Below are 20869 nucleotides of genomic sequence, written 5' to 3'. Positions count from 1 at the left end.
CCGGACTGAGGTTTTCGGTTAATTTTATAAGTTCAACTTGCGCTGTGTCTGACAGAGCTAAATGGCTCGATCGACATAGCGTTCGACTGGTAACCAAAAGAATGAGTGTTCGGGCCCAGCCTGGACTATCTGTATCGAAAAGCCAGACTAATCACACATTGCATGAACACTTAAAATACAAAAATAACACGAGTCAGGCAATAAAATATATGAGATTGGAATGCTCTTTGCTGTTGCGAAAACTTGATGCAACCTGTAGCTAAATTGTTTCTTAATTGTGAGGATTTTGTTTTCTTCTGTTTTTGAAACTTAGGGCTTCGATCAGAAAACTAAAGCATAATATAAGGGAAAATATAAGTATCAGGTTTAAGATTTCAGACTACAATAGAATAACTTTTGCTCAGAAAAAAAATCGTATGCTGAAATGTAGATTCTTCTGATGACAGTTTTTGACCCTTTGCACAAGTAAAATAATTACTACCCCAAATTGAAATTACGCTTTTCATTTAGTTAACCTTTGAATATTTATTAGAATACGAGGCAAAACTTTGAAATTACAAACAGCTCGATGGGTAAAATATTTTTTTTTTCTCTTTCTGAAAAAACAAATAGCCAGTCATGTTTTTACTACATTCGAAAAGTTACGCTAAAAAAAACGAACTTAGTTCAACTGATTTTGTATTTAACCGTGCGGCTAAATGATAAACACGTGCTGCCATCTAAGCAGAAAGAGTTCAAGCAGCCTGCGATAACAAAAATTGTAGTAATTTTCAAAAATAAAAACATTTCTCTTCAATATCGTTTCTTAGATATTATTTCTGAGGATTATTTTTCTGTTGGTATGCGAGATCTTTCTTTTTTCTTGAAGAAATTCCACCCTCATATAAAAGCTTACCGGGCCGGCTAATGAAGAAAAATAGACCTACGGTCTAAAAACCAATTTTTTGGAAACGTCCCTTGCTGTTGGAAAACCTTAATCGAAGGGTGTTCTTCCTTTTTTTTTTTTTAAAGTTTTGACTCCGTTCAGATAATCAAGCATTTTTTATCTAGACTAATAATATAAAACAGTAGAGTTTGATTGTTTGAACGCACTAATCTCGGAAACTACTGGTTCGAACTGAAAAATTATTTTTCTGTGAATAATCCATTGATTGAGAAAGGCTATAGGCTATATAACATCACTATATAAAATGTTTGGAACGCAGAATATGAGTAGCCATTGTGGCTTGACCTGAAAGTGCGACCTTTGCGATCCAGTGGGAGTAGGTTCGACTCAGCCATGAGGCAAATCTCGAAAGTACTTTTCAGAGAAAGTCCTAAACGATGCTAAAAATTGTTCGTAAAAAATATTTCATACGTATCATTGTCTTATTTTTCCTTTTAATTAACTAATTATATAAAGCTAAAGAGTTTGTTTAAACGCGCTAATCTCAGGAACTACTGGTTCGAACTGAAAAACTATTTTGATGTTGAATAGTCCATTTATTGAGGAAGGCAATTTTTGAAGTGAAAAAATAATAAATAAGCATTTAATTTGTGTATCACAGAATAAAATCTAAACTGACTTGTAACTTTAAAACAATCACTCGTTAAAAAGTTAGTAATTTAAGGGGGGGGGGGATCCAATAAAGTGTTCGGTTTGAGTCTTGTGATTTTTGTAGGGGAAGGGGCAAAATGATGATACTAAAATTATTCCATCTTTTAAACCTATTGCGCAATTAAAGCGTCAAAATAAACCATAAGAGCAAGAGGCGTAGCAAATTATCAGAATGATCTTGATTGCATAAATATTGTCAATCTAAATATAGGATTACATGTTAATAATGTTACAACCTTTAATACGGCTACACAAAACGATATTGGTGAAATGTGTGTAGTGGAATGTCTCAATGAAGCAAAGCAACAAATTATTATTGCCAATAAACATCTCCAAAAAATTTATTTCAAGTATTATTTAATTTATTCATAAACAGTTTTTAAATTATACACAAGAAGGTTCTGCTTTAGTTAATGAAGATTATTATACAATTCCTTTTATTTTGACCGGAGATTTTAATGTTAATTTTGCTTCTGATTGAGCTAAAAATTTACTATCGTTTCTACAATCCAAATTACTATTACAAATGATTAATAAGCCAGAAGAAGCCACTACAAGTCACGGAACTGTACTTCATGCAGTCTTAGCAAGATTTTTAGATAACATACAATGCAAAAATTTCGTTGCTTATTATAGCTACCATAAGCCAAGTGTTACTTTCATCGGATTAAGTACTGATAATAATTTAAACATATGAAAAATATCACTTCTGCCGAGTATCTCGTGATGCACATTTTTTATTTTAGAGCATAAAGGCATTTTCAATAAGAAAAAAATAATCATAAAATCAATCACGAATTTGCCAAGCTATTACTATAGACATATCTAAGTTTAATGGAAAGTTCCTGATTTAATTCCTGAAGCGAGACTGGTTTTTGTAGGAAGTTTTTTTTTTCCAACTTCTTTGGAAGATAACTGACTTTTAGCGGGAAAGTTTCGTCTTTTTTTTTTGCCAGATATATTACTGGCAGAAATTAGGCATAATAGCTGCGATTTATTTTCTAGAAACATTCCAGACTGTGATTGGACTGTTAATTTTTTGGTTAGAAAACATTAGTAAGTTACGATTTGGTAATCATTTCCTTAAAAATATTTTATTTTACAAGTCCTGAAAAAAAAAAAAAGACTTCAATACTTGAAATGAAAAAAATGTAGGATTAAAATAAATTTTTCTTTTATTTCACGTTTTTTAGTTGAAGCAAACATTTCTCATTTTAAAACGTAAAGATATTTTTTAATAAGAATAACTATTTAGTAAAACAAATATTTTTTTCTTGCTGTATCATTATTTGAACTGGATTAATAATGTACGTTCTTCAAACCAGAAAACAAGTTGTACTACCCTAATGTCATTAAAAAAAAAAAAAAAAAAAAAAAAAAAAAAAAAAACTCTTCACAATATTTGTCTTCAAAAACTGTTCTTTCTTTACGTGTTCTAATAGGATATACTATTTTTTCTCTCCGTAAATAGTAATCTTCCTTTTTATTGTTTACCAAAGAAAAATTTAAACACTGTGTTTTTTATTTTAAAAACATTACTTGATATTCGGTTAAAAACACAAAAGGAAATTATTTAAAGCAATTAATACATTAGTGTCCTGTTTAATTTCTGGGCACACAAAAATTTTCTTTTCGTTTATTTTAAAACTAATGTACTTTGTTTAGGAATCGTAATTAAAATTATTTTTGAATTTTTCTTCAGCTGTGTGGTGTAGGATGATAGAGGATTATACCTTTTTTATTAATAAGCAAATATATTGTTTTATGTAGCACATTTCTGTGACAGTGTGAACTCATGTTTAATTCATGTTTTTTACTCCATCTGCTCCTTGGGAAATATTATTTACTTGTGAAGTTGTTAGACAAGACTTTAGTTGAATCACTAGTGAGCAAAAGTGAATTATACACAAAAAGTAGTTATCATTTCGATGCTTTGATAAACCTGTTGTCTCAGTAAAAGTAAAAAATTGTTTAAAAGCTTAAATTAACATTTATATGTATACATGTTAGAAAAGTATTGAATGGAAAGCAAAACATGTTGAAACAAGGGGGAAAAAGGGTCTAGACTTTTAATTAGTACAAATGTTTGAATCTTTCGGAATAATATTCCGACAATGTAGGCTCGATAATGAATTGCTGAGTTTTAAATTTAGCGATTCTTTATTTCAATATAGTTTAATTTTGGCGCTATTCTAATGTAAAATCAGGTTTTTAATGACCTCTTCTTTGTCTGCAATCGATTGAAAAGTATACTTCAAAATTATAGAACTAAAAATAAAAATTAAAGCTATAAAATTCGAGTTCATACCACTTTATTTATTTAATAATTATCCGACTGCGCGTGCGCGACGCAAAGGAGGGTAATTTGTTTATGATTCTATGTATGTATGTTTTTTCCTATGTGGCGTTGTAGAGGCTAAACGCCTTGGCCAATTTCGATAATTCTTACATCAATCGATTTGTCTTAACTTTGGGAGTGTCACTAAACACATGACAGCAATCAAAATTCATCACATCGGTAATCAGTCGTCATTTTTGTCGTTTCGGGATCGTGTCGCGTGCTACCTGCGTGCGACGGATACAGGTATTCTTTTCATTGCCTGAATTTTTTGTTTACTAAGTCCACTAACGCGATTTTCTTTTCTAAGATGTTACATTTGTTTTTGTCGCGATTTAGAGGACTGAGTTTCGCGACGTGTACTTTCTTGATGGTCTTTTTTAGTTTTGCGAGAAAGATTTGACTGACAACGTTTCCGATTTCGTGTCATCATGAGTTAGGCTCTTTATATAGCTGTGATGTGGTTGACTTAAGTTCGCGAGTTTTTGCTAAACATCAAGCACATGTAGCTTGAAGCCGAGTTAAAATGATTAGTAATTTAGACCACTGCAAGTTACTTAATAAACCTTACGATATAAACTCTCTCAATGAAACGACAAGATTTCGAAATTTACCGCCTTATAGTCATAATAATAAGTCGATGAATAGTAACTAAAAAGTGTAAAATAAAAATAATTATTAAATAAATACAAAAAAAAAAAAAAAAAAAAAACCGACTGCGTAAAACAAAAAAAATAAATAAAAAATAAATAAATAAATAAATAAATAAATAAATAAATAAATAAATTTGAAAAAAAAAAAAAAAAAAGATGAACCCAGTAGTTTAGAATTTTATTAAGCACTACTGAATAACTACACCATTGAATTAGCTTTATAATCGATACACACATAAGACATCACAAATTCAAAAGCAGAAAAGAAGGATCGACAGTCGGGGCCCATTCAAATTTTACGGGGTTCCTTGATTTAAAAAGGAATGTGCCCCGACTGTGGATCCTCACCCAGCATAATTTTCAAGGTACCACCCACATTTGAATTAGTATTTGATTCACGGTGAAAAAGACATCGACAGGCTCTTACTACAGGTTAGAGAGCAAAAATAAAAAATGCCATTTTTAACATTGTTTTCTTTCTTCGGAAAAAAATATTGTGCACATTTATTAAGTTAAAGGTTTCGAGAGCATTCCTTAAGTTTACAGAAACGCTCCAACATTGCATTCAGGCTACTCCAGTGAATTTTTCTCTCTGTAATACACTTTCTAAATTTCTCCTAAAGTCCAATTTCCTAAGTTTTAATATTTAGTGATTGTTTTCGAAAAGGCGTATAATTTTTACGCGTTTTCGCAATTGCTGATCAAATGAACACTGAAATCTCGAACGCGAATACCAAATAGTTCTCAGCAAAAATATACTCTATTTGTATTGTTTCTTGAATGGTAAATCTACTATTCATCATATTCCGGGATCCCGCGAGATCAAGTTTTTTTTTTTTTTGCTCGTCTAGCAGATAGACAGGAAGGAGATTAACATTTCAGATGATGCTTGCAAAAATATTCGTTTTATGGACGGCAAAAATTGTAAAACGTTTGCACGTAAAATCTTCGCGCAAAATCTTCGAAAATCCCGCGGGATTTTCCTCTCAATCCTGCGAGATTAATCCCGCTAAATATCATGCGGGATTCCACGGTATTCGGGATCGGGATTACGGGATTGGAAACACTAGTACCAGTCATGACCTAGTAGACATTCACAGTCAGGAGGAGGTAGGGTTAAAGACACACACACACATTGAGAAAGAGAGAGAGAGAGAAAAAAAAACGCGCATAGGTTTTAATGGTATGAATATTTTATTGACAGTAGATTAGATCGTCCTACTGCCAAAATCGGATTCTTAAAATGCTTTTGAGCTACTATTTTGAAGGTTCCGAGTCACAATTGAAAATATATTTTTTGAAATAAGTTTACAAGCTTGTCAATTAAAATGAAATTATTTTCCGTCATTGATGACTTATTAATAATAAACAAAAAATAAAAAGTATTATCATATTTACTACTGAATTTCTTTGATTGAAAGTAAAACTAATCAAGTAAATGATGCTTTTGAATGCATTTCAAGAAAAGCTTAGAGTTTACTTAATTGTAAAAAAAAAAATCTTAGTTCTTATTCCCACAAGCTTTGATTCTTGCGATCATTTGTTTACCTTTCGTTTCACGAGCAAACGTTCATGCACCACCAATGTGTTCCTTTTCTCACCTTTTCTATTCCTCCTCATTTTTCTTCATCGAGCTATTTCTTTCTTTCTGCTTCCAGGAAGGATTACGCAATCGATGATGATCGACTTGGAGTTGGAATACATTTCTTCGTTTGCCTATTTCTCAGTGAGACATTTTATGACTCTAAATAAATTGTATCAATGTACACAGCGATAACACAGTTCCCCTTAGGTGTTTGAAGGAGAGAGCTCTACTTTTGTGTTTTGCATTCAAGTACTAGTAATTAACGCGTTGAAAAGAAATCTCAATATCCAAAATTCGAAACTTGGCAGTTAGATTCAGTGCATTGGCGGATTTTTTTGCGTAATCTCATTGAGTTGGCTTTTGTAATTTATTTTTCAGTGGAAATGTGGAGATATAGCGTTTTTGAGCGCATTTGCAGGGTTAGAACGTATTATTCGAACAACAACAACCCAATTGTGACTCAACGAAAGTTTGCGACTGAATTTAAGTTTAAGCCAACGAACAGACTCACTTCTGAACGATATGTGGAAATTTTGGGAAATCAGTTTATTCCAACACTTAAAAGTGAGCTGGATTTGGAAAGCGCGTGGTTCATGCAACACAGCGCACCATTTCATCGTTCGAATGAAGTGCTTGATCTACTTGAAGAGCTTTTTAATGAGCGAATTTTGGCTCATTAAAAAATTTCTCCTGACCTGAACCCCTGCGATTCATTTTGTGGGGTTGTATCAAAGACAAAGTGAACACTAGAAACCTCCAAGAGCATCGAAGACCTCAAAGCTGGGATTCAGACTGTTATTGAAAGCACCGAAAATTCGACCCTTCAGCGAGTGATGCAGAATTTTGCTATTCGTTTACGCCATATTATAGCTAGAGATGAAAGACACATCGAACATGTATCCAACAAATTTCCATGAAACGAAAATCCATGAATATTATTTGCGTTTGGAGCAAGAACGGGGCAGCTGCGATACGTAACAATTACTTACGCAGAGCCGTTACAGTGCGTGTGAGGGTATATGTGCGTATGTGTGTATATGTGTTTGTAACTTTATCTCCACTGGATTGGTAATGGCTACCAGGTCGATACTGGTAACGTTGGATTAAGAGCATTAAAGGAAAGCAGTTTTGCCTTGTATCACACCTTTAAACCTTAAAGGGTAGGAGACAGAGCGCCGAACATTCAATCCGGAGGATATCCTGAGGACATTCTCACTCTTGGATATCGTGAAGGCAACCAGAGGTAAAGCATTTAATCATCAATTATCACCCACTGCAGGTGGTTAAAAGGAGTTGGCGAGCGAAACGAGCAAGGAGTGGACCACCTGGTACAATATTAAAGATAAAGACAAAATTATTTATTATTTCAATATTTGCTAATCTGTTATTTTGCATTGAAATTTAAGAAAACATTACATTTTATTATGTACAAAAAAGAGAAATCACCAAGTAATATTCTAGAACATAGCAAAAGAAAGGAGCTGTAACAGACGGGGATGAGTGAAGTAAAATTTTACTTTTTTTGTATAGTTTTTAAATTAAAAAGTTTTTTATTTAAAGATTTGCATTGTTTTCTTATTACAACTAAATACAAATGTGAATTCGTGTATCTGGATATGGAACATGAAAAATCCAATAAACAGCAACTTTTTACATATAGATACCGTAAACGTGGGCTACTTTGACCCTTGGGTCCTTCTTTGCCCCAAATGAAGAAAAAGATACACAGTTCTCTGTAAACCTTCAGAATGCAATTTTTAAACAAATTTTGACAGAAACCGTTAGAGAGCATCCCCAAGCACTCTGTAATGTATACCAAGCAGTTTTATTGCTCTATTCAAGAAACGACACTAGTGCTTCTGCGTTCCTTGTGCTAACATGTGTCTTCATAACCTCTGAAACTTTTACAGGTAGAAGCAGTTTTACGTCAACTAAGAGTTTTTTAAGTACCTATTTATGAGCACTACAGTGCTGGCCAAATTATTAGACTAAGACTGTTTTAGAAGCAAATTCTTTATTGATTACATAACTATAGACACATTAACGAACAGTGAAATAATTATATAATATTTAGTATGCATTCCCTTGTTCTTGATGAGCATTTTAAGTCTTTTTGGCATACTTTTCACAAGGTTTACACCATTTCTTAACTTTTTAAGAAAGGAGTTAAAAATTGTTTATACTCACTATTATATATACTCACATAATCACTAATTACCTAAAACTAACTTTAAATATAACAGAACACACTAATAAAAAGAACTATTGAACTGTTTAATCTGATTGAATTTACGTTCCTGGTAGGTAGATAAACAAAGAACATAAACAAAGCAGACAGTGCTGCCACCTGCAAACATTAAATTATGCTAAAATAACGTAATAATCAGTGTACAGTATGTACTGTACTTTAACAGTAAATTAAATAGTATTTTAGTACAAATAGTGTAATAAAAAAAAACTCTTTAGTCTAATAATTTGGCAAGCACTGTATTTTATACTCTATGCCGTAGTATAGTTGTACTTCTAATTCCATTTTTTTTTAAATTTGACAATGGCAACATATCCCTTAAACTAAAAACTTTGACCTACTTTGGCCCAGTAGAAAAACTTGAAAAAATCCGTCAGAGAGATTAGGAAAAGTAAGGAATAGCTAAAAATAAGACTCTAAACAGGTAAAACACTAAAAAAAGTTTTCTCTATCTCGGCAACAGATAAAGAGAGAGAGAGAGAGAGAGAGATTGCAGACTGAATCCACCAGGGCTCAGTTACATGGCTTTTAATTATGAAAATAGTGCCAAATTTAAATAAAATATGGATAACAAGTTCAAGTCGTAGGGGAGCCTCTCATCTGCTTTGGGGCAAGAGATGATACTGGTAGCCCTGGTAGGTGCTGTTGTACAGCATAGTTTGGAAAAAAAATAATGAAAGCCTACCTAAAATCTGAACTTTAAACGCATTTTACTCAAAACTATGAAGTCTATTTTCATCCCCTGCTTCTCACTGCCTCATACACATAATCCTTTTCTATATCGAGTCATATGAAAGCAATCCTAAAAAAAATCCTTTGAAACTATTTACCAGTGTTAGAACAGCGTAAGTCCCATCCTTTGTATGCACCAGGCAAACGCTTTCCTTCTCTCCTGTAAATTAACGATTATGTGATTTGCCTCACTCTGGCTCTGAGGTACAGATTTGTCAGTTATCTTATCTTTCAATTTTGATGTTGCTTGAACTGTTAAGTCAAGATACTTTAAAAATGACAATACTGTAGGAAAATGAAGTATTTTAATGTTGATACATATTTTTTGTGTATTTTCTGAAGATAACTTAATTTAGCTAGCATGACTATTATGAGTTCTTTGTAGGGTAAATGACTAGTAATGGGCACCCAACTAGTAATGCGCTGGTTTGTCTTGTCTTGTCAATATCAAGTTTGGCATCGTTATTCCACGATCCTCATCAGTGGATTCTCAAAATAGCATCTTTCAAAGATCTATCCCCACTACAATTATCTAAACGTAAGTTTTTATCTATAGTGCAGTTGATTATGATAGTGCTTCCCAGACACTAATAATGATAACTTTCTTTGCATTTAAGTGTTTGAAGGATTTCTTTCTTATGGACATGAAAGTGATTTTTTTTTTTTCAAAATCAGATTGCGGTTTTATTGGTAACTATTTTTTTTCTCTTTCACATAGATAAATTTTTGCCATTAATAAAGATAAAGAAGATCCTTTCATGCTAGTGTGCCCATAATTAATCAATTCAAAGTATATGTTTTAGTTATGGTAATATATGAATATAAATATTTTGCTTTCCATTCTTATTCAGAATTACTGTTCATAGTTGATAGTAAAAAATGATTTAAATTTGACAAAAGATAAATAAAAATGGTAGTAGTAGTTCAGTTCTATTTATTTATTTTTATTTATTTTCTTTTGTTGTTATTTACAATAACCTTTCAAAAGCTTATAGTAAGTTATTTCAGTGAAGATATTAAAGCTGGATAGCCATCTTTGAATTTCATTGTATTGCAAGAAAAATATGTGTTTTAAAATTGTTGAATTATTTTTTTGTGTATTTCCTGAAAGTGTTATTGAATGCAGCTAGTTTGGCCATTTAGGTTTTAGCATACCCGTACCCAAGTGAGTGTGACCATAACTGGTCAAACTAGTGTAATCCAATTTATGTTAAAAAGATATAAATGCAATATAAGCGCAATTTCCAAGTTCTAACACGGTGAGATATAGATTTTTCCATGAACTAGAAATGCAAAATCACAGTTAAATAATCAAAAGTTAAGGAAAAAAAATGAAAAAGAAGCCTTTAACCATGCTGACCCTTTCTGATACGGAGATCTTCGTTTTTTCCTGCATTATTTTTTTAATCTCTTTTTTGGAATCATTTTAAAAACTTGGAGTATAAACTCGACAGCTACAATACTTAACAAATGAATAAGCATCACATTTTATTAAATTGTAATTGAATTTGCTTTCATCGAGGTAAATTCAAACGTGATATTAAATATAACGACAAATCCGCAAAAAATTAATCATTTAAACTTTCTTTTGGGAAAGTATTTCTGAAAGTATTTAAGAAATGAAGTTGATTCTTTCTAGCACCCAGATCTTCATTTTTCATGCATTATTTTTGAATCTCTACTTCTTGTTTTTTGAAAAATGTAAAGGAAATATTGCCCTGAAAAATTTGTTTTAAGTCATTTTAAGAATTTGGAGTATGAACTCAGCAGTTCCAATACGCAACAAACGAATGAGCATAATATTTTATTAAAGTGTAATTGAAATTGCTTTCATCGAGTTAAATTTTAACATAATATTAAATATAACGACAAATCCGCAAAAAAATGAATTATTTAAACTTTTTTTTTTGTGAAAGTTCCTGAAAGTATTTAAGAAATAAAGTTAACCCTTTCTGGCACCCGAATCTTCATTTTTCTTGCATTTTTTTTTTTTTTTGAATCTCTTTCTCTTTCCTTTGTAAATTTTGAAGGAAATGCTGCCGCGAGAAGGTAAAGTGCAATAACTGCAAAGTTTTCTTTTTCTCTCTTTTTTCATTTTGCATTTCGTCATCCATTGCATTTTCGCTTTCTTCTACAACCTTGCTTATTTGGTTCACACTGAAAATAAATCACGAAAAAAGTGTCAAACTCCGATATTACCCTAATGTTAATATGAAATCCAAAACACGTTTCTTTAAACATCTGAAAAAATTATTTCTGCAGACACTGCGCTATACCTTCCCTACAACAGAATCTACAACAGTGAAACACGTAAAATGTGTGAGATGTTTCACTAAAACGTCCTATATTAGATAGCCAACGCGCGATAAATAGAAAAAATTCATTCGACGATTGTTTCAGTTGCAGTAAAAGTAAGTTAAGATTTTAGAGGCGAATTTATTCGCCATGCGCGGGCGCCTTCATAACTCGGAAATCACCTTAGCGGAAGCGAATCTTTCATTCCGCGTGTAACTGCGGCTGATGCGAGTCGGACGATGTGCACTCTGTAGTTAAATGACGGGAGCAACGTGCTCTCAGTATTTTAAGGATGAACTTTGTTTACTTCCTTTGATGGAATAAGGATTTTTTTCTCACTTTTAGTTAACAAGACCCTGTTATGTATTGTTGCCTAAAACAATTTAAATTATGATAAGCTTTATTAAGGTGATATAATTAACTAATACAAAAAGAAAATTTTGTAATTTTGAATGGTAGAAAAAAGTTGAAGTTGATGTTTCATAATCTAAAAGATAAAAAAGTGCTGTATTGTGAGAGTGAACTTTTTAAAGGACTAAGGATTTTTTTAAACTTTGCATTTAGTAGAAATTTTTATTAATCTTTGTCCAAAGCAGTCTGAACTGTTATATGTTTTGAGGAAGGCAAAATAAAGTAAGATGAAAAGAAAAACATGCATATTTTGATGTGAGTTAAAAGGTCATATTTGAACATTCATTACCTAAACGATAAAATAGTTGCCGCATTTAAAAAATGAACTCTGTTTACTCTTTTTGAAGAAATAAGGATTTTTTTAAACTTTATGTTTATAAGAAGTTTGAATTGATAGTTGCCCGAAACATTTTAAGTTATTGTATGATTTATTTAAATGGGAAAAAAAATAACACGAAAAGAAGAATACATGCTTTCTAATGCTTGTGCAAGTATTGGAGTTTGTGTTTCAGAATCTAAACGGCAAAAATGAGTGATTCTTCCTATTGAACCCTGCGCAAGTAAACGAAGTTTTGTAGAGTAATCTAGCATTACAATAAAAAGAAACACTTTTCATCTGTTTCGATAAACTTGATAGACTAAATCATAGTTATAGCAAAACAAACTGTAAATGCGTAGAAACAATACAGTATTTTATACTTTAACTATTCAGTTAAATTGCATATAATGTGGTTGTAGTTGGAATCAAAATAAAAAAAAAAAAAGAGGATGAACATTGAACATTTAGAGCAAAAATATTTCCTGACTGACAGTTAAAGCAAAAATGTATTATTTTCATGTAATTCCTAGATATCAGTCTTTAATATAATGTGCAAAATACTGACATCACATGTGACAGTGAAGTTTTTTAGGCATGAAGTTTGTTAAAGACTACAAACATAACGGTTGACATTTTGTAGGGTTTTTTTTATTGAAAGAAAAAAATTATGTGTCTCCGTATGTAAACCAATTCAACTTGTTATTTTACCAACTAAATATCATATGTGTTTCAAAAAATGGTACTGATTAATAATGATGGATTGAAGTTTGAAGCTTACGAGAAAAGGATATCCCACAACTAGAGGCCGCCTGCTGTTGCATAGTGTGATGCCGCCTTACCATGCAACTTCGACGAGTTAACATGCGAGAAATGGACTTATACTTAGTCATTCCCGCAATTTTAGTAGTCTTTTCACTTTCAGGTAAGTCCTCTGCATTCTTATGTAGGATTTAAAATTATGATGCTTTATTTATTGCTTTCACTTCAACAATATAAATGTCACGCAAAAGGATAGAAAAGTAAATGAAATCTCACACAAGGAAAACACTGGTAATACATATGTTTTTTGTTTTAATTCTTAAGTTTAAATCATTTTTGTTCAAGCTGCACAAGATGTAGTAGTATTTAAAGTCAACTTTTGATAAAGTAAAAATACGGTAGAAAATATTTATTTTATCTATACCAAGTTTTAAAAATGACAGAAATACTTCAAACACGATGCATTTTGTTGCTTTTTTTAGAATATGCAAAAGACGTTTCGAATGTCATTTCTTATAGTTGATCAATGTTTCGTTTAATCTAAAACAAATATATATATAAATATATATACATTTTTACCGAAATTCCAAAATGTTTTTTATTGCAGTATACAAAACAATTCTTTTAGAGCATTGCTTTAGTAATATTTTCGAAAATCTTTTAACGTCCTAGCGGGTGCCGCCTCTATAACAATATGAAAGGTCACGCTTAGTTCTTAGAAACATTATAAAATATATATATTTACAAAAAGATAAACATCAGAACAATGTTGTAATTAGCTAGGAGTTAATGAGAGCATTTTTTTAAAAAATATTCCTATCTTATAACACAGAAACAATATGCCAAAAAAAAAAAAAAAAAAAACTCAAAAGCAATGTAAAGCAACCAAATTATTGTTTAAATATAATTAAATTAATGTTTACAAAAATATGTAGGGGAATGTGGGGGAAAGTGAAATGGTTAAGATGGCTTAGTTTTTTCAAAATGAACAGATTGGAAATGTGTTTTGAAAATGATAGTACATAAAGAAAGAACAATGTGTTAGCATTTTTGCTCAATTTTGCCCTGTCGTAAATTTATATTGTATCAGCATCATTAAAAACTATTAACGTTTTTTCTTCTACCACTATATCCCAGCATTCTAGCCGTTATATTATTATTGACAGCATTTAAACCGCACTCACTTTACCATATATTTTAGCCTCAAATCGAATAAATCTAATAAAGTTGAGTTTCAGGTCACGTGTCAGCGGCTCCATTTTCCATGATTTATTGCAACTTTACATCGATACGGTCGCTTCCTATTCATTGTGAAATAAATTTATGAAACAGTATTTTCATATCCTTAAGGGGACAGTTTTCAGACCGTATTTCCTCTAAAGGAATTATTTAGTTTTATTTTATCACTATTATAACTACTATTTTAACAAAAATTGATTGAAAAGGTGTGTGTTTGGTGTACGCAAATTACTCTGAAAAAATAAACTCTTCTCAATTCATAGTGAAAAGAATAAAACTGACTTTTTTATATATTTTTTTATAAAATCAAAATTAGCAACTTTTTTACAAATACTCTTGTTTATTGCAGCAGAGCTCATAATTAGACAACAATAAAAATTGTTAAGCATTTACTTGAAAAGAAACTTATTATAAAACGGCAGATACAGAACCACACACATCAACATAGTGATTAGTGATTGCAGTACCGGTATACCAAATACCGGTATTTGCTGAGGTAAAATACCAGTATTTTCGGTATTAGATGAAAATGATAAGTATATTTTTAAAGAGTTTTCAGTTTTTTTATTAGATATCTACTGTAGATTTAGATATGTATTTCGTTTTTGATTAAAATCAATTGGTACCTAACTCAAGCTTTTGATGAAATTCGGCTTCAAAAGCACGAATTCATCAACTATCTGAAACAAAAGAAGCAGAAAAAGTAAAAAAATGATATGATATTTTCATCAATAGATGGGGTGGCGAATCCTATTTTTGCGCATTAATTTGCACCACGTTTTTATTTTTACCACTTCCATGATCATTCATTTGCCCTTTATATAAAAGTTATTAATTTCAAGTATAACTACGAATGTATTTGCTATAAATAATTTATTCGAACTGATAACAAATTGCTGCAATACTTTACGATACATTTTTTTAAATATTTGTCTAAAAGTAAAACAAATGCTAATTTGATGTCCCCGATGCTGTTGCGCTGCTGTCTCGCTATTTGGCTGTATAAAAACTTGGTGGGATAATATTTAGAAATTATATAGCGCTTTCAAAATTTGCATCGAGCTCTTAACTTGCCGACAACTGATACTTTATCGTATAAAGATTTAAATTTTTCAGAAGAAAACGTTACATTTGGATGTTACCCTGAAAGAAAGCAGGGAAAATACATAACGCATATATATATTTTTATAAATGCATAATTTATCATTTTCTGCAGAAATTAGCTTACATTACGCGGAAAATGTTTGCAAGAAAAAATAATTAGGTTATTTCCTTCAGTCAAAAGAACTACTTTTAATCCCTAAAATTGATAGAATGAGAAAAAAAAATAATAGCAATAACATGGAGCGAAAAAAAACTTTCATTTTCCCAACGCTTATTTTTTAATTATTTTTTTTAAATGTCCAATTTTGAAAATAAGGCATGGTCAAAATGACATCACAAGTGATGTACTTTGGCGTATCTCCACTGGCGCGCTAAATGCTTACGCTTGCTGTCTACCGGGTTTCCAGCTTATGCTAATTCAGTAGCGAAATTAATATTGCGCTCTACGCTTGTTATCAACCATATCGTTGCCAGTACATGTGAGTAAAGATGCGAATTAAATATTGCCCTCGGCGCTAATGGCATCAGTGAATGGCATTTCATCATTTGTGATGTCAAATGCAGAAGCGTAAACAATTAAATTACACTCAAACCTGTTTTTATGCGGTGGAAAGGGACCGCATAAAAAATTGTTCGAAACTTCACTAGTAGCTATAAAAAGTTGTTTTCGCAACACAGTTAAAAAATATTTCATTTATGCGGTGGATAGGGACTGCATAAAAAAAAGTCTCACGTAGAAAATAACCCAAAAAGGTATCTTTAAACGGAATTAAAATAAACCAAGTGATGATAATTTTGCCGACTCCCGAAAAAGTTCTCGAAGAAGGAAATTTTCGTGAGGTCACAGGGACTTCTCATCGGGATGTCCCTGTCGTCACTTGAAGATACTACTTCGCACTCGTTTTATAAATAATTTCCTCTCGTTTTTCAAATAATTTTCATACACGGCACAAAAAAATTTCGAACCAAAAAAAAAAAAAAAAAGACCTCACAAAAACAGGTTTAGGTGTATACCGTTTAGAATAATTGTTATCTATATATATAAAAATGGATGTATGTTTGTGGGTATGTGTGTATGTTCCTTATACAAATCCACAGTTTTCGTTAGATTTCTTCCAAATTTGGCACAAAGGTAAATTAGTGCTCAGGAATTCATATAGGCGGGTTTTTGGAATTTTAAAATGACCCAAAGAGGTCTAATTTCATATTTTGGGTCATAAAATTACTCTTTTCCACACGAACGAATTTTTGTATAGTTATAAATTTAGTCTAAATGAAAAGCCAGTAAAACACAGCCCTGGATGAAGTTTTTTCAAAGATTAACTTTAATCGTTAAATTTGTGAACCTTGGTTCAAAGCAAATGAAAACGGTTATCAACATCTAACCACCAGGAGCTATTTTAAATGCAATCAGCACAAAATATATCCTGAACGATTGCCGTCAATGCTATTTAGCGAGAGCGTTAAAGCATGTTTGGCGAGAAAGCCGTAGATATAAGATATGATGCTGTACATCGTTTCTTAAACTGCGACCTACGAAGCCCCAGGGGTCCATTGGTGCTACTTGATTTGAATGCTACCGTTAAATAATAATTTTTAAATATTGTTTAACTATAAAATTTACAACAGTAAGGGTTGCGTGTAATTTTTGAATAGTGTTTTTCCCGTTAATAGCAGAGAAAATACGAACATGAGTAAGGTAGTAATATTGCATTCAATATTGACGTACAATCTTCGAATGTTTCAGCATTAGACTACTTTTATTAAAACCACATCTATTTCATCCTTACAACAGAAATTTAATTTAATGTTCTATGATCTTTATGAAACCAATTTGCAATATGTAAATTTTCTTTATACTATTCCTTGATTTACGTCGAATCTTTAAGTAATTCGGTTCAACTATAACCGATAACTTAATTCGGTTTAATAGAAGTCGCGCCAGGCGGGTACCAATAAAGCAAATAAATTGCAAAATAATCATAGTAATGCACAATAGCGCATTCGGAATTTATCTTTCAAAGGGGAGGGATGTGGTCAAGGCTTTCCTTACATGCATCTCTATATATAAAAATCGATGTATGTTTGTGGGTGTGTGTGTGTGTATGTGTGTCCTTATACAAATTCAGTTTTAGTCGGATTTCTTCCAAATTCGGCGCAGAGGTAAATTATTGCTGAGGACTTCATATAGGCTGGTTTTTGGAATTTAAAAAAGATCCAAAGAGGTTAAAGTTTATATTTTTAATCATAAAAAGGCTGTTTTCGATGTAACGAATTTTCATATTTTTTATGAGTTTGGTCTGAATGAAAAGCCTGTAAAAAATGCCCTAAATGAAGTCTCTTCAAAGATTAACTGTAATCGTTAAGTTCGTGAACCTTGGTTCAAAGCAAATGAAAATGTTCAGCAACATATAACCACCAGGAGATATTTTAAATGCAATCAACACAAAAGGTATACTTAACAGTGGCTATAAAGGTGATAAGCGACAAGCGCAAAGCATGTTTGGCAAGAAAGCCGAACGGAAAAGAAATGCTGCTGTTAATTGTTATTTTAATAGCATCCTGCAAAGTAGGAGTGCATTGCGGTCTAAGGCACTAATGGTAGAGCGAAATTATGGATCAGTATTTTCCACATGAACAGACCAGAAAATACCAAAATTAGTTCGGTATCAATAATTCATTCATTATCTATGTACAAGCTTCAACAATTTAATGTTGGATGGTCCTTAAAATCAATATGCATATGTTCTTTATACTATTCCATGATTTACGTCGGATCTTTACATAATTCGGTTCAACTAAGTTTAATCGCTGCAGGCTAACAAAGAACAGGGGTAAAAAATACTAATTTCTGAAATAAATTGCAAAATAATCATATTTGTGCGCAGTAGCGTATCTGTAATTTGTTTTTCAAGAGGGAGAGGGGATGATCATAACGTTTCTTACATGCACATAAACTACCATACTAGGATTGCCAATGTGTGCTAAAACTAAAGGTTGTGCACCTTTTTTATCCGCAAAACCACGCGGAAATATAATTCGGCGGAATTCATACAGTTTGGGAGGGTTAGAGTTTTAAGTTTGGAAAAAATGCAAATAATTATTAATTTAAATTTAAACTGTATTAAACTGCAAAAAATTGCTACGTTTTTTATGTAAACAAATTTCTTCATTTGAAATTTTATATTACCTTAACGCTTGAAAAAGCATGATGAAATATTGCTCCACAATATGAAGTTCTTTCTTCATCGTGAAATAAACTGAACAAAGCTACGTTCGCAATTACAAAGCTCAGTTCGATAACTGCTATTGTAAACAATCGAAAAATATTGGAAGTTTGTAGCTACCTCTAAGCATTTCAACCGTCTTTGAAGAAGTACTGTGAGATATGAATGGAAAATTATCACTGTAATAGCTTAAATTCTCTTTAACAGTATAGGAATAAGGTGAAATACTTTGTATCCTCACGTGTAATCACAATGGACCTTTTTTAAACTTCAAAAGATTGTAATCTTGAGTGAGACTTTCGTTTTCTGTCACGAACAACAAGTCATAAGAGCAGTCGATTAAGTGCTGTAGATGCATTTGAGATGTAACTATTTTCGATATAGATAGCTTTATGTTACTTGCTCGGTTGGTTTCACTCACAAATGTAATTTTTCTTGGTGCTGGGAGGGGGACTAAGAACAATATTTAGGAGAAAGTTTTGAGTTAAATTTATGGATAAGAAAAATTTGAATCATTTAAGTTTTGAATTTTTAGACTACGTTTCAAAACGGAAAATACATTTCGTTTACTTTTAAGCTGTGTATAAGGGGAACAAAATATGCAACAAGATTCTGTGAAATATAAACAAAAGATTTGTCTATTAGGCAGTTGTAAGTACAAACAAGACGTTTCTTTTTAATTTCATGGACTGTAAACAATATTAAAAAAAAAAAAATCTAACACGGATATTAACCAAAAAGCGTACGCCTACTTCTTTCTCTATAACGCAGTTTAATTAACGGTATTTAAATGGTTCGTTCAATAAGTTCACGTCCACTTACTTCTATTTTTATTGTTTTAAATATTTAAAAGAATAACTGTAATGTAGTCAATGGACCCATTCCCACCTCTCATGACCACTGCGTCTCAAAAAATTAAAATTTTGGTGTTCTCTAAGGAATACTCTGTCTAAAGCAACAAAACTTATACACGTGCTCTCTCTACCTGCATCAGTGTGAAATATATATAACATTTACGGCAAGTTGTAGGTTTTAAAATTTTGAACAAGAACTTAAATCTTGACAAATTTCAAATCATTACAAGACATTAATATTACTGTCTAACTATCATTTTTACTTACGAAAATAGAAATTTTACGTCAATATAAGAAAATAAAATGTAGCTGACGTGCCTCTTTTTAGGCAAGTTACACTGATCCAATTTTATTCTAATGCATGGCACTAAATCACCATAGAAAGAGCGAGCATACACATTTTGTAAAGTTTTTTTTATAGTAGGCAAAATTTTTCTGCGAACTGTGCTTGCCTGAAAACATACAAAATAACCTATCACTTGGTCGCTTCATTCGAAAAATATCGCCAAAAAACGTCTTTTAACAACACATACTGAATTCTTAATTTTCTGTACGGTGGGTTATCTGTTTAGCTTTTGGACATTGAGGATGATTTTAAATTAATCTGAAAGTATTGTGACTGTGTCCAAGAAGACTATTTTGTATATATTTGTGCCTGATAATAAGGATTGACTTTTTTTTTTTTTTGGCGAACTCACGACTCTTTCTAAGGAAACATTTAATGATTTATTTCCGAATAAAATGTATGTAAAAAGAACTGTTGTATTTTTTGATGTATTGGGGAAAACATTTGAAGCATCACGTAAAAGATTTTCCCACAAGATGTGCGAAAGACAATCATTTAGTCGGTGGAGTTTGTGCAAAAACATTTCACTTCCGGATACCAGTATGAAATTTTGTACAGCACTTATGTTCATATAAGAGAGCAAAAAAAAAAAAAAAAAACGCCGGGAGGCAATTGTTAGAGGTCAAGACCCCCCGTGGTGACGTCATCAAAATGGCCGCCATATATCTGTTAGTACATTGGTTTAACTGCTTAGAACTACATAATAGGTCATAAATTTGTAGAATTTAAATACATTATCTGAAAGCCATTTAAAAAAGCTCTTTAACAGTGCTTAGTTTTATTTTCCACTAGCGGTACCCGCACGGCTTTGCTCGTAGTAGAAAAATTAAAAGGTCATTTGATTCACCTGTATATTTACAAACAATGGATGATAAATTTTTCCCCAATTTGCTATGTTAATTTGCTCGGACTTCTTTCCTTCTTTCCTTTCTCAGTTGCACGACAACCCTGGGTAGACCCTGACCTTCTCAACTTTTTTTTTTATGTTACCGTTCCACGTTATGACAATTTTGTAATTTACTCGTCCACGTTATGATAATTTGCTCAGGAAAATGTTCTTAAAATTGAAATAGAAAAAGAACAAAATCGGATTTTCGAAAAATCGCTTCGAGGTGCACACCCCATGCTACAAATTAATTCTGTGCCAAATTTCGGGGAAATA

The 20869-nt window shown here is 31.7% G+C and overlaps 1 protein-coding gene across 1 annotated transcript in view; it reads left to right on the top strand.

Moving 5' to 3' along the window:
- Positions 1 to 11651: 11651 nt before the first annotated feature.
- LOC129224258 (lachesin-like) overlaps positions 11652 to 20869 on the top strand; it is a 52160-nt gene continuing 42942 nt past the window's right edge. Inside the window, exon 1 of the mRNA XM_054858685.1 lies at positions 11652 to 13100. Coding sequence (XP_054714660.1) covers positions 13019 to 13100 — 82 coding nt within the window. The 5' untranslated portion in view covers positions 11652 to 13018. The remainder of the gene's footprint in view (positions 13101 to 20869) is intronic.

This window comes from Uloborus diversus, chromosome 6 (assembly GCF_026930045.1).
Source record: "Uloborus diversus isolate 005 chromosome 6, Udiv.v.3.1, whole genome shotgun sequence".
Taxonomy (NCBI): domain Eukaryota; kingdom Metazoa; phylum Arthropoda; class Arachnida; order Araneae; family Uloboridae; genus Uloborus; species Uloborus diversus.
This window is presented reverse-complemented; position numbering and strand designations above follow the sequence as displayed.